General features: G+C 35.7%; 1 protein-coding gene across 23 annotated transcripts in view; it reads left to right on the forward strand.

Annotated features, from left to right (window-relative positions):
• Positions 1–15,289, forward strand: part of GPHN (gephyrin) — a 266,641-nt gene that overhangs the window by 209,732 nt on the left and 41,620 nt on the right. For 12 of the 23 annotated variants that reach the window (XM_064424221.1, XM_064424225.1, XM_064424223.1 and 9 more), the window contains 2 exons: positions 6,724–6,766; positions 10,046–10,183. In XM_064424221.1, the coding sequence (XP_064280291.1) occupies positions 6,724–6,766; positions 10,046–10,183 (181 nt within the window). Of the gene's footprint in view, positions 1–4,361; positions 4,425–6,723; positions 6,767–10,045; positions 10,184–15,289 lie in introns of all 23 variants that reach the window. The other 11 variants (XM_064424218.1, XM_064424222.1, XM_064424224.1 and 8 more) reach the window with 1 other exon arrangement.

The raw sequence follows: 15,289 nt of genomic DNA on the forward strand, positions 1-15,289 counted from the left end.
TGTCAGTCAAATTGGCAGGGTGTGAAATTCTATGAAAACAGGCAAGTAAATACCATTTCTGTGGCAAACAACAAGGATAACAGGAATTTTTTTGCCCTTGTACCTCTTAGTAAATACATCTTATTATCTCTGCCTTTGTTTACACTATCTACTTCTCAAACTGGACGCTATTTCCAGGGCATTTGAAGAACATTCAAGATTTTCATTCAAACAAATAAAAGATTTTGTTCACAGTTAGTAACACAAGTAGTAGAACGATTCATTTTTTCAAATGCAGTGTTTCTAGAGATTATTTCGTGTCTTATCCCACCTGAATTTTGATAGCACAGGTTAGAAATACCTGGTGGAGTTTGTGAACAAATTTGGCAATAATGTTTATGTCTTGAATAAATATATGCTTTAGCTTATACAAGATACCTGATCTCTTTGTATTTGGGTATTATAATTAACACAGCTTCTCTGAACAAAAAGTGGTACAATCTTGAATAAACTCTGAACCACCCATAAAATACCACTGAAATGTGCCAACATTCCAGTGTTACTCATATAGCATTATCTCTATGCTGTCCCTCCTCCTAAGAACACAAAATGCAGCTCTTTTTTTTTTCATACTAAGGTAAACATTTCATTAAAACTGCTCTGAAGAGAAGAAATCCCACTTTGCCTCTTTTAATTCTCAACTATGAAGCCTATGCTGCCAGTTTGTAGTAGCCAGTTGGCTTTCCTGTTAGCTTACTGTGGTTTGCTATTTTGTCTCCCTTTTTTACTGTATATATCACAGTTTTTCCTGTCTTCTCATTGTGAGGTGTTCAGCTTGCTATTTGAGTTGGCGTGTAAGATTTCTTTGAATCCTCTTCTTGGATAAATAAATGTGTTGGTTTTACCTCTCCAGCACAATGGTAATTCCTGTTGAGAGGTGACTAATCTAAGAAAACTGCTCTTTGCCTTTTCATTCCATGTTGTTTGAAATATTGGATAATACTTTTTTTTAATACTGCTGCTGTAAAAGGAAGCACTTCAGCCCTTATATTTCTATGGTGTATTCATCAGTCCCCTTCCTAGGTCCTGTTTGAATAGTAGTTAGGATGAGCCCTAATCTGACCATAGAATTCCATATGTGCGTTCATAGTGTACTGGGAAACAATTATCAAAATTCAGTAAATCTGTGTGTAAAGTGTAGGTGATTAGAAAAAAAACTCAGAAAAGAGAGCTCAGTAATGTATGGATAAAGACAGTGACATATTCAAGATTTAAAATTTACTTTTGTTCAGTGTCCAGTCTACCAAGCACAACACTTAATAAGTTGTAAAAATCTGCTCCTAAAATTATTTTGGCTTCAAATAATTATCTGTTTATTTCTTCACACTGACTCCAAATGAGTGATTTCTTGTGCAGAATACCACATTATTTAATATTCATATTTAAATTTTGGTGAGCTAAATCCCACCATCAGGGGTGCTTGTTTTAAAAATTGTGTTAATGAGTAATGTCTGCTGCTGTCAAATTCCTTGTGTTCATTTTCTTTCCGTTTCAGAAGAGGTCTCAGTGTAATAGGAAAAAATTATTCTGTTTTTTTTGAACTGACTTTAGTCCTAATTCAGATGGCCATAAAGCATTCTCTTAAGACCTTGTATGTTCAGTTCAGTGTAAAAGTGTTGTTTGAATAAGAATTGATTCCTGAAACTGGAAGATTGCATGTTGTAATAGGATTTTTTAATCCTCACATACTTTATTGAATGTTTTGTAAAGTACACAATTCCAGATGTATGAAGGGATCTTCAAGATCTCTTCCAACCAAGCCATTCTTGTGAATGTTTTTTAACAACTTCATTTTTATATTTCCTATTAATTCAATCAAAGCTATTCTCTCTGTTCTTCAGAGAACAGAGACAATTAATAATAATAATTAATAGATTAATCCTGTTAAATCAGGATAGATGTAACACAGTCTTTTTAGTGAAATCAACAATATATTTCATTGCATTTTTCATTTGCTCCTAGTTTAACCTTATGGATATTGCTTAGAATAACATGCCAAAATCAGTTTTAAAGTAAGTATTATCAGATTAGCTTCAGATATTGTTATTCATGGTTTAGTTTTCTCTTATCTGTTTATTTAGAGACAGTGAATAATGTATGTTGCACTCTTAGAGGATAGAAGCTATTTTAGGCAGAAGACACTGCAAACCCCTACAGTTATAAATTAGATCACATGTGATTTGAAATCTGTTTAAAGCAGGCAAATATTTCAGATACCATTCAAATGGCACATGCATAGTGTATATTGTACAGAACTTGGGTCATGAAATTACTTATAAATCACATGCAGAACAAAAGCAGCAGCAGCATACTTTCCCACATCATAGCAGACACGTTGTCTTCATAAAGCTGCTGAAGTTTTAAGGAAGCTGCATGAGTTATACACTTTCTCACTATCAGAAAGTGAAGTAGGTGCACTAGCTCATGAACAGGCCTGCCTGGTGTTTGGGAGAGTGAGAATGCAGTTCTGAAATTGTAAACAGCTGCTGTGCTTTGCTTACCCTGCTTCCTTCATTACAGCTTGGCGAGCTCATTCCCGCTGCTGTACCTTAGTCCTCTGCCTATGTTTGGGTTTCTGCTGGTGGTTCCACATTCTGCATGCTTTCCTCAGAGTGGAGCAATGTGCTTCCCCATAAGTGCTAAAGGTTATGGGTCAGCCTCCTGCAGTCTCTGTGTTCCTGAGAAATGGGCTCTTTCTGTTGGTGGTAACTCATGCTTTGATGTCATTGTTCTGAATTGTTCTTCATGTCGTAGTATTGAGTTAAAATGTACTCCTGTAAGAGTTAGCTTTTCATATTGGGCTGGAAACTCTTCACCTTTGTCTAGCAAATTGTTTTATTATAACCAATGGCTTTTAATTGTACCTCCCATAATGAAGAGCTGACTTAATACTCTGTGCTAATCTTGTTATGACTTTAAAAAGGTAAGTAATTTCTCTAACAATTCCTAAAAGTCATGGTAGAGTGTTAAAGGGTTTCTCAGTTTTCTTTTTCCATTTTTTTTTTTCACATGAATTTTTCACTCGTGGCATGAACTTTTCTTTGTGTCTTTTTCTATTTTTCTTGAAAAAAATTTCAGACTGATTTTTATTTGCAGCAAAACATATTATGTAAACTTAAATGAATCCAATTTAGTACAGCCACTGTTTGATTCTTTTTCAGACCAATCATGACCAATAGATAGAAGTTGTCAGCAGGACTCTTTATTTTTACCATTCCCTTTATTTATTTTTGAGTACTGTATTTCACATTCTATTTACTACTTCAGCTTATGGGAGAAAGCTTACTCTGCATTCCAGCATGATGAAGTTACATTTTCAAGAACATAAAATCCAATTTGTTTAAAATACAGAGTAATGTGAACTGAATGCTTTGGGTTTGGTTACATTCTGTCTGAACTATGCAGGGGAATGGTACTGGCTGGTAGCCCAATGCCAAGATAGATTGTGAGCCAAGAGGCTGTAGAATGGACAAACAATAAGTCTATACTTTCCCTGTGAAAGAAAAGACAGCCATAGGTTGTTCTTTCTGTGACTACCTGTGCATGAGAAGAATTACAGTAAATTCTCCTCATAATAATTCTCCCTAGTTAGTCATGGTACTATACACAATATAGCATGGATTCCTCAGTTAACAATAGCTGTGAAAAGATTTCGGATTTTTTGTAAATGTCACAAATAACGAAGTAGTAAAATATACAAATAATGAATATTTTAAAAGGCGCTTAAAGCACATGACCCTATTTATAAAAGCTCCATTGCTGCCAAAACTGTATGTTAGGGAACTGGTGGGTTTTATTAAAAAGCATTTTACTGGAGTTTTGATTTAAAATTACATTTAGGATAAGAATGTGCAATTCATATTAAACAGAAGTATTATGTAATAACTAATTTTGATGTCAGTTATGTTAAAACATGGTTTGTATTCTGCAGCTGTGAGCATAGGTTGGGAAACGATCAAGTCTAGCTGATCAAGCCTTTTATTTTATTATCATGGATTCCTCTTCCACAGCTGCTTTTAAAATTTGTGGGAAGCAAATTATTTCTCATACTGCATATGTTGTCCATCAGGTGAGTGATAATGTGGAAACTTTAGGCTGGGTGTAAGAAATCAAAAAGTAAATATGAAGTCCTCTGTGTGCACAGAATTAAAAAAATGACCTGTGAGAGGCTGTATGTGAAGCCAGCTGTCTTTTGTTACCATTGTCATTTGGACATTTTAAGAGCAAAACTTTGTCAGCACGTTTTTTATATTAGAAGATTTGATCTGCAAATCTCAGCTGCTCTGTTCATTATAAATCTCTTGTTTTTGTCCATACACTAGCTCCACTATAGGTTGGAAGGGCTTAAAGATGAACTGAGGAGGAATAGAGGCTACAACTCGAGAGTAACTATTACTGCTCAAAGGAGCTGTTTTCCATTCGCAAACATTGCTTTGCGCTATGGGTTTGGGCTCCTTCTGTTCCTCCACTTTGTTGAAAGACTCTCTCTTGACTTCCATTTTACTTCTTTAGCACTGTCTTTGTCTGCTAACATTTTTCCTCCTTCTCTAGTAGCTTTTATCTGTGTCCTTTGGATCACATATTTTACTTAGTTTGTTTTAGTAGATTGTTTCAAATGTTTGTGTTTTGTATTTTTGGTTTTTTGCCTTTTTCTTTAGGACTGTGTTATCTCACTGAATTTCATTCCACAGTTGCTGAATTGCTTAATTATTTTGCAGCAGGTCCATTCCTCATTTTCTCTTTTCATGTTTTTCAGTGAGAAATAAGAGAGCCTCTTCCATTTTAAACAGTAGTCTTACACACATAGGCCCATGTCTCCTTTTGCATACACCATCTTCTGCCTTGCCACATCCATCCTGCTTCTCTCTCCCTCCCTCTCAAACTGTGCTTCTCTTTCTTTTGTGTTTTCTTTCTTGCCATTATACCACCTTTTTGGTCCAGAATTGTCCTTTGGTAAATTATAGGTAAAGATTTACTTCTTCCAAAGAGAATTCATTTTATGCCTTTGAAATCTGGTAAAACAACTCTGGGCCAAATTTGGGCATCATTAATCTTTTGTTTGCAGTTTTCTTGTACAGTATTTTTGGTGGGGAGGGTGTGGGGCTTTTTGTTTGTTTTTGTTAAACCAGAGTTTTTTTCAGGGAAGGACTCCATAACCCACTCTAAGTTGCAACATTACTTTCCATAAGTTATTCCATTACAATAAGTAGATTGTGTTGCGCTGTAGAATCCAATTTTTTATGTGACTATCTATCTGGGGCAAGCTGCTGTGGAACAGAAGAAAGAGGTTTAGAAGCTGGGGCACCATTTGTTTCAGCCTTAAATGGTTGTTCCTTTCTGAAGACAGCTTTGGAGGGGTTGGGGGTTTATCATTCTTCATCAATTGTTAGATAATACATATTCACTTTCTAGGCAATATTTCTGTAACTGCAAGTCCAGAGTGAGGTCTGAAATATAATCTGGATTAACTCCTTTGCTTTTGCAGCAGAGACAGATGTTCTGCTGGGAAATTACACCCTCAGCATCACCTGTGCTATTCCACTTCTTTCACTACATGTACACACTTTTACTTTATTAGTATTCTCATTGAAATTTAAAAGACCTTTGTCAATAAAGTAAAAAAGAGAAGGATTCAGTTCTTACTATCTCAGAGGTTTGTCTTCCTGTGAAGTTTACTTTAGCTGGGGTTTTGTCCACACAAAATGCTTTCTGTTCAAGTGCTGCCAGTTCAGTCATCTGGCCTGACAGTAGTCCATCTGAAAACTTGCAACTTCAGGGTTATTATACATTATGCTATCTTTCCAAACCTGAGAAGAATTAAAAATTTAAACTGTGTTGTGTTTACAGGGCTGATACTCTAAAAAAAAAAACAAAACAAAACAACAATTATTTTTTACATCTCCATAGTAAACAGAGCTGTAAATATCCAGTGTTACTAGAGCATTAGACCAATATGAATTGCCCAATTTCCCTGCAGTCAGACTAATCTATCTGGAATAGCACAGTGTCCTAAGCATCAAAGAAGAGGGGTTGTTGAGAAACCATGTAATTCTCACACACAGTTACTTTTTAAAGTAGAATTCCACTAATTCATAGTGAACATCTTTTAACCAAATAGGAACAGCAGAGTAAATTTATCAGCTCCATCCAGGAGCCATTTAGACAGCCATTGTGTGTTGCTTATACAATTGTGAAGATTTCGTATTAAACATTTGCAGAATCAACATAATTGAAAATAAATATTTTAAACTCTCAATACCTGAAAATATCAGCAATAGAATTTTAAATCAAGTCATATACTTTTGTTAGTATTCTGTCTAATCATTAAAGAGGACCTTGATTCAGTGCTAGTGCAATTACAGCTGTATAAGAAAATGTGTGTTTTCTGTTGAAAACTGATGCTCAACACATAATTTTAAGCACTTTGTTCTTTGATTTTTCTCACTTACTGTCCTTAGTTTCTTATGGAAGGGGTGTGGAATCAAATTGCTTGTATCAGATTCTGACCATCAGCTTAAATATACCCTCCTGCTTAAATATACTTATCTCATGCAAAATATGTAAGAATGTTGCTGAAAATATGTATAGCCTCTGTCTTAGATCCCAGGAGCTTGCCCATTTTATCTCTGTATTTTGCATTCTTGTTAACTTCTGTAGCTCATAGACTCTGTGCTCTCTCTGCAGGTCCAGTCTAGGTGCAGCAGCAAGGAGAATATCCTCAGAGCAAGTAAGTGCAGAAACTTCTTAGCTCTGTTGAGAAACTAGGACTGCTCAGAAGACAGCAAATGATAGTCAGATCAGAGGTGGGACTAAGTGGGTTTGCAGCTGAAATTTAGTAATTTAAGGCAGTGAAATCCAGTCCAAAGGTAAAACTGCAAATACCTCATCGTGTTCATGTATTAATGGAGAGTCACCTTTTAATTTATTCTTCCAAGTTGTATTTCTAATGACATGGAGGTCTGTGTTGCTTGTGATGTTTTCTTGTAAATTATCATGTGTGTGCAGACTTTATGGGCAAGAATTAACACTCAAAGACAATGAAAATGGAGATTCTCCACTTGAATATATATTATTTTTACTTTCATACTTGAACATGAATTTGAATGTTGTATTGCATAGAACCAAACCAAAAAATGCAAAGGTTAAGAGTTCACATTTGATCCAAGAGATGTCTAGTTTAATTTGCAGAATTCTTTTTCTTTGTGTTGTGGGAATCTTTTCTAGTCTAAAATTTGATCCTCCATATGTGTGTGTATATGTATAATGACAGGACTAGGAAGATGTTTTGGTGGTAAAAGAGCAGGCTGTCAAGAATTTTCTACCTTATGCAACCAATTGAATTAGCTGCTTCAAAGCTAGAGGATTAGTCTGTTGTACAAAATGCAGCTTAATGTAAGTAGTTATTTTTAGAGCTATCTGACATTTCACATTAGTGAAAGATAACTTGGTGAAGTTTGAGCAGTTGTTTAATGTCATTTGCTTGTAATTAAAGTACCATTTAGTAGTTTTACAATTAAAAAAAAATTGTCTCTGGGTCTATTTAAATCTGTGATACCTCTAACAGAAATGTTAGCATTTGTTTGTAGGAAGAAATGGGAGAGAGAAAGGTTAATAGTTACACCAGCATCCTCCTTCCTTTCTTCAAAAAGACTATTCATGCTTTAGGTTTAACACCTAAAGGGGCTCTATTTTCTTGACTTTTCTTGCAGAAATAATGGGTGTTACTTTTGGTATTGGAAAAAAATATGTCAGAGATTAGGGAATTTTATCTATTTCCAAAAAGTCTGTGTTGTAGAATGCATTTCTCAGAAGATTTTAACAGAACCTTTGACTTAAGAAAATGACATGCATTAGGGACAGACTTGCAAATTTGAAGGTTGTTCTCTGGGGACCAGTCAAAGCATTCAAAACCTGTGCATTCTATCACTTTTTTAAGGTTTAAAGAGATGAAATGTGAGTTTCTGAAGTAGCTAACAGTGAGTTTTTAAGTAGCATTGAAATTACTGCTAGAAGCAGTAAAAGCATCTAGTGGCAATAGCATAAAGGTTGTTCACTGTCACACAATTCCCTCAGCTTTCTTTGCTGTGACATGTTTTTTGTTAGCATTTTCCTTCATATTTTCCAACTTAAAACATCAGGAAAATGTTTTTAGGATGTATTGTGTGGAATCTGCTGGACCCTCAGAAATTACAGTGCTGCTAAAGCAGGGTTTCTTTCTCTGTGCAGAGGCGGGTGTGGGAAGTTTGACTGTATTTCACAAATGCTTTTCTTTTCCTCTTTAATGATGTTGTCAACAAAAAACAGTCATGATAACTGGAAATGTAAGCTTGCTAGGGAGATCTCCGTTGTTAAAACCAGGAATGCAGTTTTTCCATGCTACACTTTTATCTTACAATAGTTCAATTTGGATCATTTGTCCCTAGTTTTCTTATGACAAAGTTAGCTTTAAGAGTTTGTAAAGTCTTAATATAGTTAGAAAATGTCTCATCAAGTGTTTCTCTCTTCCTCAGAATGCCAACTGCTATCTTAAGGAAAATAATTAAGTCAATTAAAAATTATCTGTGCTTGACAAATTCACAGTGCCTGCTTTTTACTTCATGCTATCTTCTAAATACATACAAAGAGATTGTTCAAATAATTTCTTCCAGAATCATTCGTGGAAGAATTAGGTGGGCAGTTTTACTTGTCTCTACTTCTTCCTCTAAAAGGTAGTTACTGTGTTAATAGCAAAAAATGATTAGTGAACAATGTCTCACATGAAAAGGTAAGCATGTGTTAGTGCTGAACAAGTATTGTATATATAGATTAATTAAGAAACCTCCTCTTCTGAAGGAAGACTTCAGAATTAGACTGCATGATTGTTGTACTATTTTTACTTGCTTTTTTATTAGAAGACTACACTTGAAGCAATAATCTATTTTTTTCAGAACCTGAAGGCATGTGCAGCAACAAATGAGATATTTATGTAGTGACTGCAAAGCAAAATCATGTAGTTAAAAATTAGTTTCTATTATTTAATGCTTTCTGTACAGTAATTTATGTTACTTAGGAATTTCATTACATATCACATATAGAATCAAATCACATCATCCACTTTGGCTGTCATAAATACCTTCTTGTTCTAGGTAAATCCTTTCAAGATACTCTGCAATTGTAATTGTCTGAATCCTTCAGTTTATATCTGTTGCTCTTGTTTATGTATTCCTGCAATAGTTCTCTCTTCAGTTGCTTATCTTCACTTGCAAAATACTTCAAAGCTTGTTGTCCCCTTGTTTAATCTCTCAGTAAGTATCATGAAATTAAACACACTGTTGGCTGCACTTTCAAACAACTTCTGTCATATTTTCTCCTTACCTGTCCCTCACAGTTGGGAAAAGCAGGCCTTCTTAGGTTGTCCTACTGCCTTCACTCCAATCATACATTTAAACAACACTTTGCTATGGTGACGACAAAATCTTGGCAATGGGTAGGGTGCCCACTAGCTGGAGATGCTGTCTGCTGCCTTAACTGCCCAGTGCTTTCATTGTGCTCTCTCTACCTTCATTTCAAACCTTTGGACTCCCACCTCACTCTTGGATTGCAGGCTCACTGGCCCAGTGTCCATTGTTGTGCTTTATCTGTGCATGGCACAGAGTGTGTTGAGATGTGTTTGTGCAGAACAGAATGGAATTAATTGTCCTGAGTTCACAGAATTGAATTAGTCTCAGATTATCATCCTCAGTGTAAAATACTGCATCACCTGGAAGGGCTTCTGTTGTACATTAATCAGTCTTTTCATGCCCATCAAGACTTCTGGCATGTTCTCCACTGCAGATAAGGATATACACTCTCTTGATTCTAGTTGAATACAGTGTTCCCAGGGTCAGACGTGAAAGCTCGATAGTGATAACTGACTAATTTAATTTGCTCCAAAGTGCTGATGAGTTTCAGTAAAATGGTTTAAATGAACATCACTACACGAATCTGCTCTCTGTAGCCCACATGGATTTGTTCTTTCTCATTGCAGGTCACAGTGCTGTTGACATTACCAAGGTAGCAAGAAGACATCGCATGTCTCCATTCCCATTGACATCCATGGACAAGGCCTTCATCACAGTTCTGGAGATGACCCCAGTGCTTGGAACAGAAATCATCAATTACAGAGGTATATTAAATTGGATTCTTTGTGAGCATGAGGGTGATTACTTCCCTATTTGGCAACCTTCCTGCTCTTTTATTAATGTGAGGTGTCTGAAACACTGCTTTCTCCAGGAGAAACTTGTTTAGGAAGTACCTGTAATAGGGGAAACCTTTCAAAGTTAGGAGAATGTCAGTTGAATTCAGTGGTGCTCCCTGAAGGAGTCTGTAATGGAACACTAATAAAATACATTAATCAATTTTCTTCCTATTTGTATTATATGCAGCAAGCATATTTATACTCAACCTGAATGTACCTCAGTGGACTTTTGTAGATGCCAAGTAGCTGAAAGCTTTACTGTGTTTGGTTCCCTCTGTTGTCTCACTGTGGAAGATTCTCACTAAGCCCCTTTTCCATCCAAGATTAATGATCAAAGCAAAGTGATTATTGATTCCAGATCACTTTTTTCCATGTCTAAATCTTTAACAGTTCATCTCAGTCTCTTTTTACAGGTTCTAGTTAGCCTCCTAGTCATTCCAGAATTTTCCTCTTCTTCTCATAAATAGAATTCCTTTTCTATTCTAACATGATCATCTTCTGAAATTACTTCCTTTTAATGTTTGATCTATCCAAACTTTGTAATTAAAGAGTAATTTGTTTTGATTTATACAGTGAAGTTGTCTTCAAAAGCACCAAACAGCAAGCAAAATATCAGACTTTTTGACTTTGTGACTGTATCTATACCATGTATAAGTAGGGATAGATGGAGTGATTTTCTGGCCCTAAAAGGAATTAGCAAGGCATCTCTCATGTTTATTCAGGTAAAGTGTCCTCCTTCCTGAAATATTGTATTCATAGTGTCTATTAGGTGCCTCCCTAAGCTTCTGCTATTCCTTACATCAAGCCTGGGAGAATGTTCTTGGCACATAACAAAACCATGACAGGAAATATGCTGACAAGTAAACCTCAGCTAGGTAGGGAGGCAGAAGCCTCTTCCAGGGATTCTTCCAGATTGTCCAAAAGTAAGGTGGTGAGTGAAGAGATTGTGGAACTATAAACCTCAAAAGGCAAAAACATTTAGGACGCTGGTGTGCTACAGACAGCAGAGACACAAATAATTTCTGAATGGAATATTCTGTCTTCTGACTTGGAAGTTCAAAGTTTTCATGCTCTTTGCCAAATCTTTGTGCTACAAGAAGCCTTCAAGATGTCTTCATATTGACATACTGATTTAGCAGACTATATGTAATATAACACCTGTGCATTTAGTGACTCCAAGCAGAGCTCAGTGTTCCTCTATGCTTTGGCAGCAGCATTTCTGAGAAAATGCTCCATATCTTGCATTCAGAACAGCACCAATACTGGATCAACAAGGAATATGCATAATACACCCTGCACTTTCATAATGGTGTGCAGATTAGAAGACACTAAGTCATAAATGCTGGGCATAACTACTGGGCCTTTTGGGTAGCTGTCAGTTAAATGTCTTTTCTAAGACAGGTCTTTGTGAACAATATGATGAGCTGCAGTGTTGGGTGCATTTAGTCCAAATCAATGCTACATATGCAACCCTGAAGTCCTGAAATAAAGGATGAAATACTGGCATCTGCCTCCCTGATAAGCAGATCATATATTTATTCTGGTATGTCAGATACAGTTAAGGTACTGTCGGATTATTATTCGTCTTTGAATAAAAGAAGTTTTGATTGTAAGTACAGAATGTATCTATTGTTATTTCTGGCACTGTTATTCTGTCAAAAATAATGAACTGAGTCTGCTGAGTCACTTTAGTTTTGACCCTCTTCCCTCTCACCCAAAACACAAGCATTAGATTGATGGTAACATTAGCAGGTTCAGAGACAGATACTTGATTTAATGTTCACATAATTATACCAGCAATTCCTTCATATTTTTGCACTGTAGTGCAAAATTTTATCTTGCAGTTTATTTTTCAAGTAGTGCACGCTTAATTTAGCATGGTACATTTTCCAAGTATATAGTATGAAATGTCAGGATTGAGCCTATCAGAGACAGCCTAAAGGACATGTCTGTGTCTGTGATACTGCAAATTCAATTCTCTTAATCTACAGATACAAATCCTGAGATGGAAATGCATTTTCAGAAGTTCTTAAAGGATCACCATAATGTTACACAGACAAATATACAGAATTGTTTATATAGGCATATGTGTGTGTGTGTGTATGCACACACTTATGTGTTGGATAAAAGACAATTTAATTTTGAAGAATGCAATTAATTAAGAACCAGTTTTTCAATTAGTTACGGGTTCTTTTTTTTGTTAATATATATCAAATTTCAGAAAATTTAAAAAATTTAGTTCTGGAGGTCTGAAACTGTATTTAGAAAAGCCCTATTGTGCTGTGTTTGTTTTCTTCGTGATTTTGTGAATTTGAATTACAACTGAAACTATCTTTCAGGAGCACAGTTTCTCTCCAAGGAAAGTGAAATGTGCAAAATTCTAGGAGTGCTAATTGCCTAATTAATTTAACCTGATTTAGTTAAAACTAAACATATTTCATAGCAATCATCCTCATAAATAAAGCTGCTAAATGTTGTTCTGTACAAATACCCAGTACAATCCTGACATTATTCTTGATTAAGTCAAGGCAGGCTGTAGTCTCACAGATCTATCTGTTCTCTCCTAACATAAGGGAGAGGATTATTAAAGTTATATTTTGAAACATGACTTTCATGTTGGTGTGTTGCTCAGTGACCATATAGATCATTTAACCTCTTTCATATTTAGCAAAAATGGACTGTCCTAAAGCATTTTATGAAAGTGTCATAACCCAGGGCATCTGAAGTATATTTCTCACCTGCCATCATTGATATCTGGTATGAAGCCACCAGTTAGGCTTTTATTCCAAATAAATGCAGTCACCTGAGTATAGCTCTGTGGGCACATAAGATTAAGTTTTTAGACAACATGATTATACTTATTCTTCTGAAACTAAGAAGATGCAGAAGTTTAATTGATAATAAAATTATAATGCAGAAGCAACCTACATTGTATGAGCTTAAGCCAGAGAACAACGTATTTATTCTTGTCTAATCCAAGAGCCTCACTGATTGGTTTGGTAGCATTGACTTTTCATATCACACTGAAGTGCCACCAGGGCAGTATTTACAAAATCCATCACTTCCTAGTACAAGATGTCTTATTGCTGTGCCCCAGAGAAATCAAAGCTCTTCACGGAACTGTTCCAGGTTCAAGCTTAGCAAATACCACATTTGAAAAATGAGTTTAGTATAATTCATAATTCACCATTTTGTTTCAGAAAGCTATAAGCATCACAAGGGGCAGTTTGATGACATTAAAATAATGCAGAACATCTTTCTGAATTACAATTAATCAACATAGGGTCAAATTGTATTTTTAGAATATGTTCTTAAAAGAGAGTGCAGAGGTACTCAAGATTGTCCTCTAGTTGCTGATTTGCTTCATTTTAAATGCCTAAGGCTGCTTCAGCAAATAATTCTTACATTTTTCTTCTTGTAATGGAACTCATTCCCATTAATGTCTAACCATTTATTCCTTTCAAATATTGCCTGGCAGTATGCCAAGAACAAACTGTTCAACTTTGCCCTAATTGGTGTGATTTTGCATGCAGACAAGAAGCAAATTGAAGGCACAACATGCCTGCTAAAATTGGAAGTATCACTTCTGTATGAGATTTTGTGCATCTATGAACAAAGGGTATTTTTACTAGGCCTTTGATAGCTGCCTTTTCTGTGCTACAATTTAAATGTCTGTGTCTGCATTTTTTTACTCAATATAAGTGTACAAGCTTCTGTGAGCTTTCTAATAACTTGTATATTGTGTATCACAGGCACTGATATGCAGGTTTGCACAGGTGAATTAATGGCCATTACAAAAGTGCTTTTCTAGATGCTTTAACAGGTTTCAGGAGCATTTTTATGGCAGTATTTATTTCAGCAACACAGCATGAACAGTAACTTCAGGCTGAAAGTTGATACATACAGATGTGAGCAGAATGTTGTTATAGTTACAATAATTAATTGCTAACTAAGTCACTTTGTGTTAATAAGTAAAATGCAATCTTCATTATAATACCACTTCACTGGAGCTGAACATTTCCAAATTGAGTGGGTGAACTTTTTTAACAAAATCTGCCCATTTAGTGTGCAGCTCTAGCTCTTCTGCCTTCCCAGTTGATCCGGACCTGGCAGATTTCCCTGTCTGTAAAATAAGAAACACACTTTATGCACTTCTCTTTTTTGGCATGTCTCAAAGATCATAATCTCTAAAGCACATATCCATGCAAATTCTCCTGGCAGAAATAATCATGCATCCTCTCACTCCATCATACTTTCAGCTGGATATTGCCTTCCAGTGCCACAACGCACCCTAGGAGCAGGCCTCTATTATGAGAAGGGCTTCCCTTCTTTTACTTAGACATACTGGAATCAAGCCAGTCTCAGTAGTTCTTACCCATGTGTCCCTTCCCAGTACATCTAATCACACATGTAATAAATCTGCTTTCTCTCTCACACTATATCAAGGGCCAAGTTACATATTTTCCACTCTGTTCCATGTCATACTAAAAAATGAAGCTCTTGCTGGTGCCATAAAAGTACCAGCCACTTGACTGAGGGTGAAATAATTCATATCAGTCTCTACAGGGAGGCTGAGCCAAATTACAGCTCATCAGCCATAGTTGCTAAGTGAAGAGAAAGAGTGTGTTTGAAACAGCTATTAAAATATTTAGAACTGTAACACTGTAAATTTATATAAATAATTCTGACACTTATGTGGACTCACTCTCCATTAAGTAGAAATGCTCTTAGCAATTAGGTGAAGCTAATCTATTGCCAAACTTCTTTGTCAATTTATGAAAACTGGTCCATTGTTAATGTTCTCAATTCATCACCTCTCACTTTCTGTGCATAGGATTTACTTTTGACATGTCATTTTACAAGTTTTTAAAATAGAAATTTAACAAAAATTCAAATAAAGGAAAATAATGAAAATGCCTATATTCAAGAGATCTTAGGGGAAAAACTTGTGCTGACGAAACAAATACTTGTTTTTCTGTCTGGTCCTTAATCAGAGCTATCACCTCTGGGTTTGGATACTTGGCATTAAAATCT

This window comes from Passer domesticus, chromosome 6, assembly GCF_036417665.1.
Source record: "Passer domesticus isolate bPasDom1 chromosome 6, bPasDom1.hap1, whole genome shotgun sequence".
Taxonomy (NCBI): domain Eukaryota; kingdom Metazoa; phylum Chordata; class Aves; order Passeriformes; family Passeridae; genus Passer; species Passer domesticus.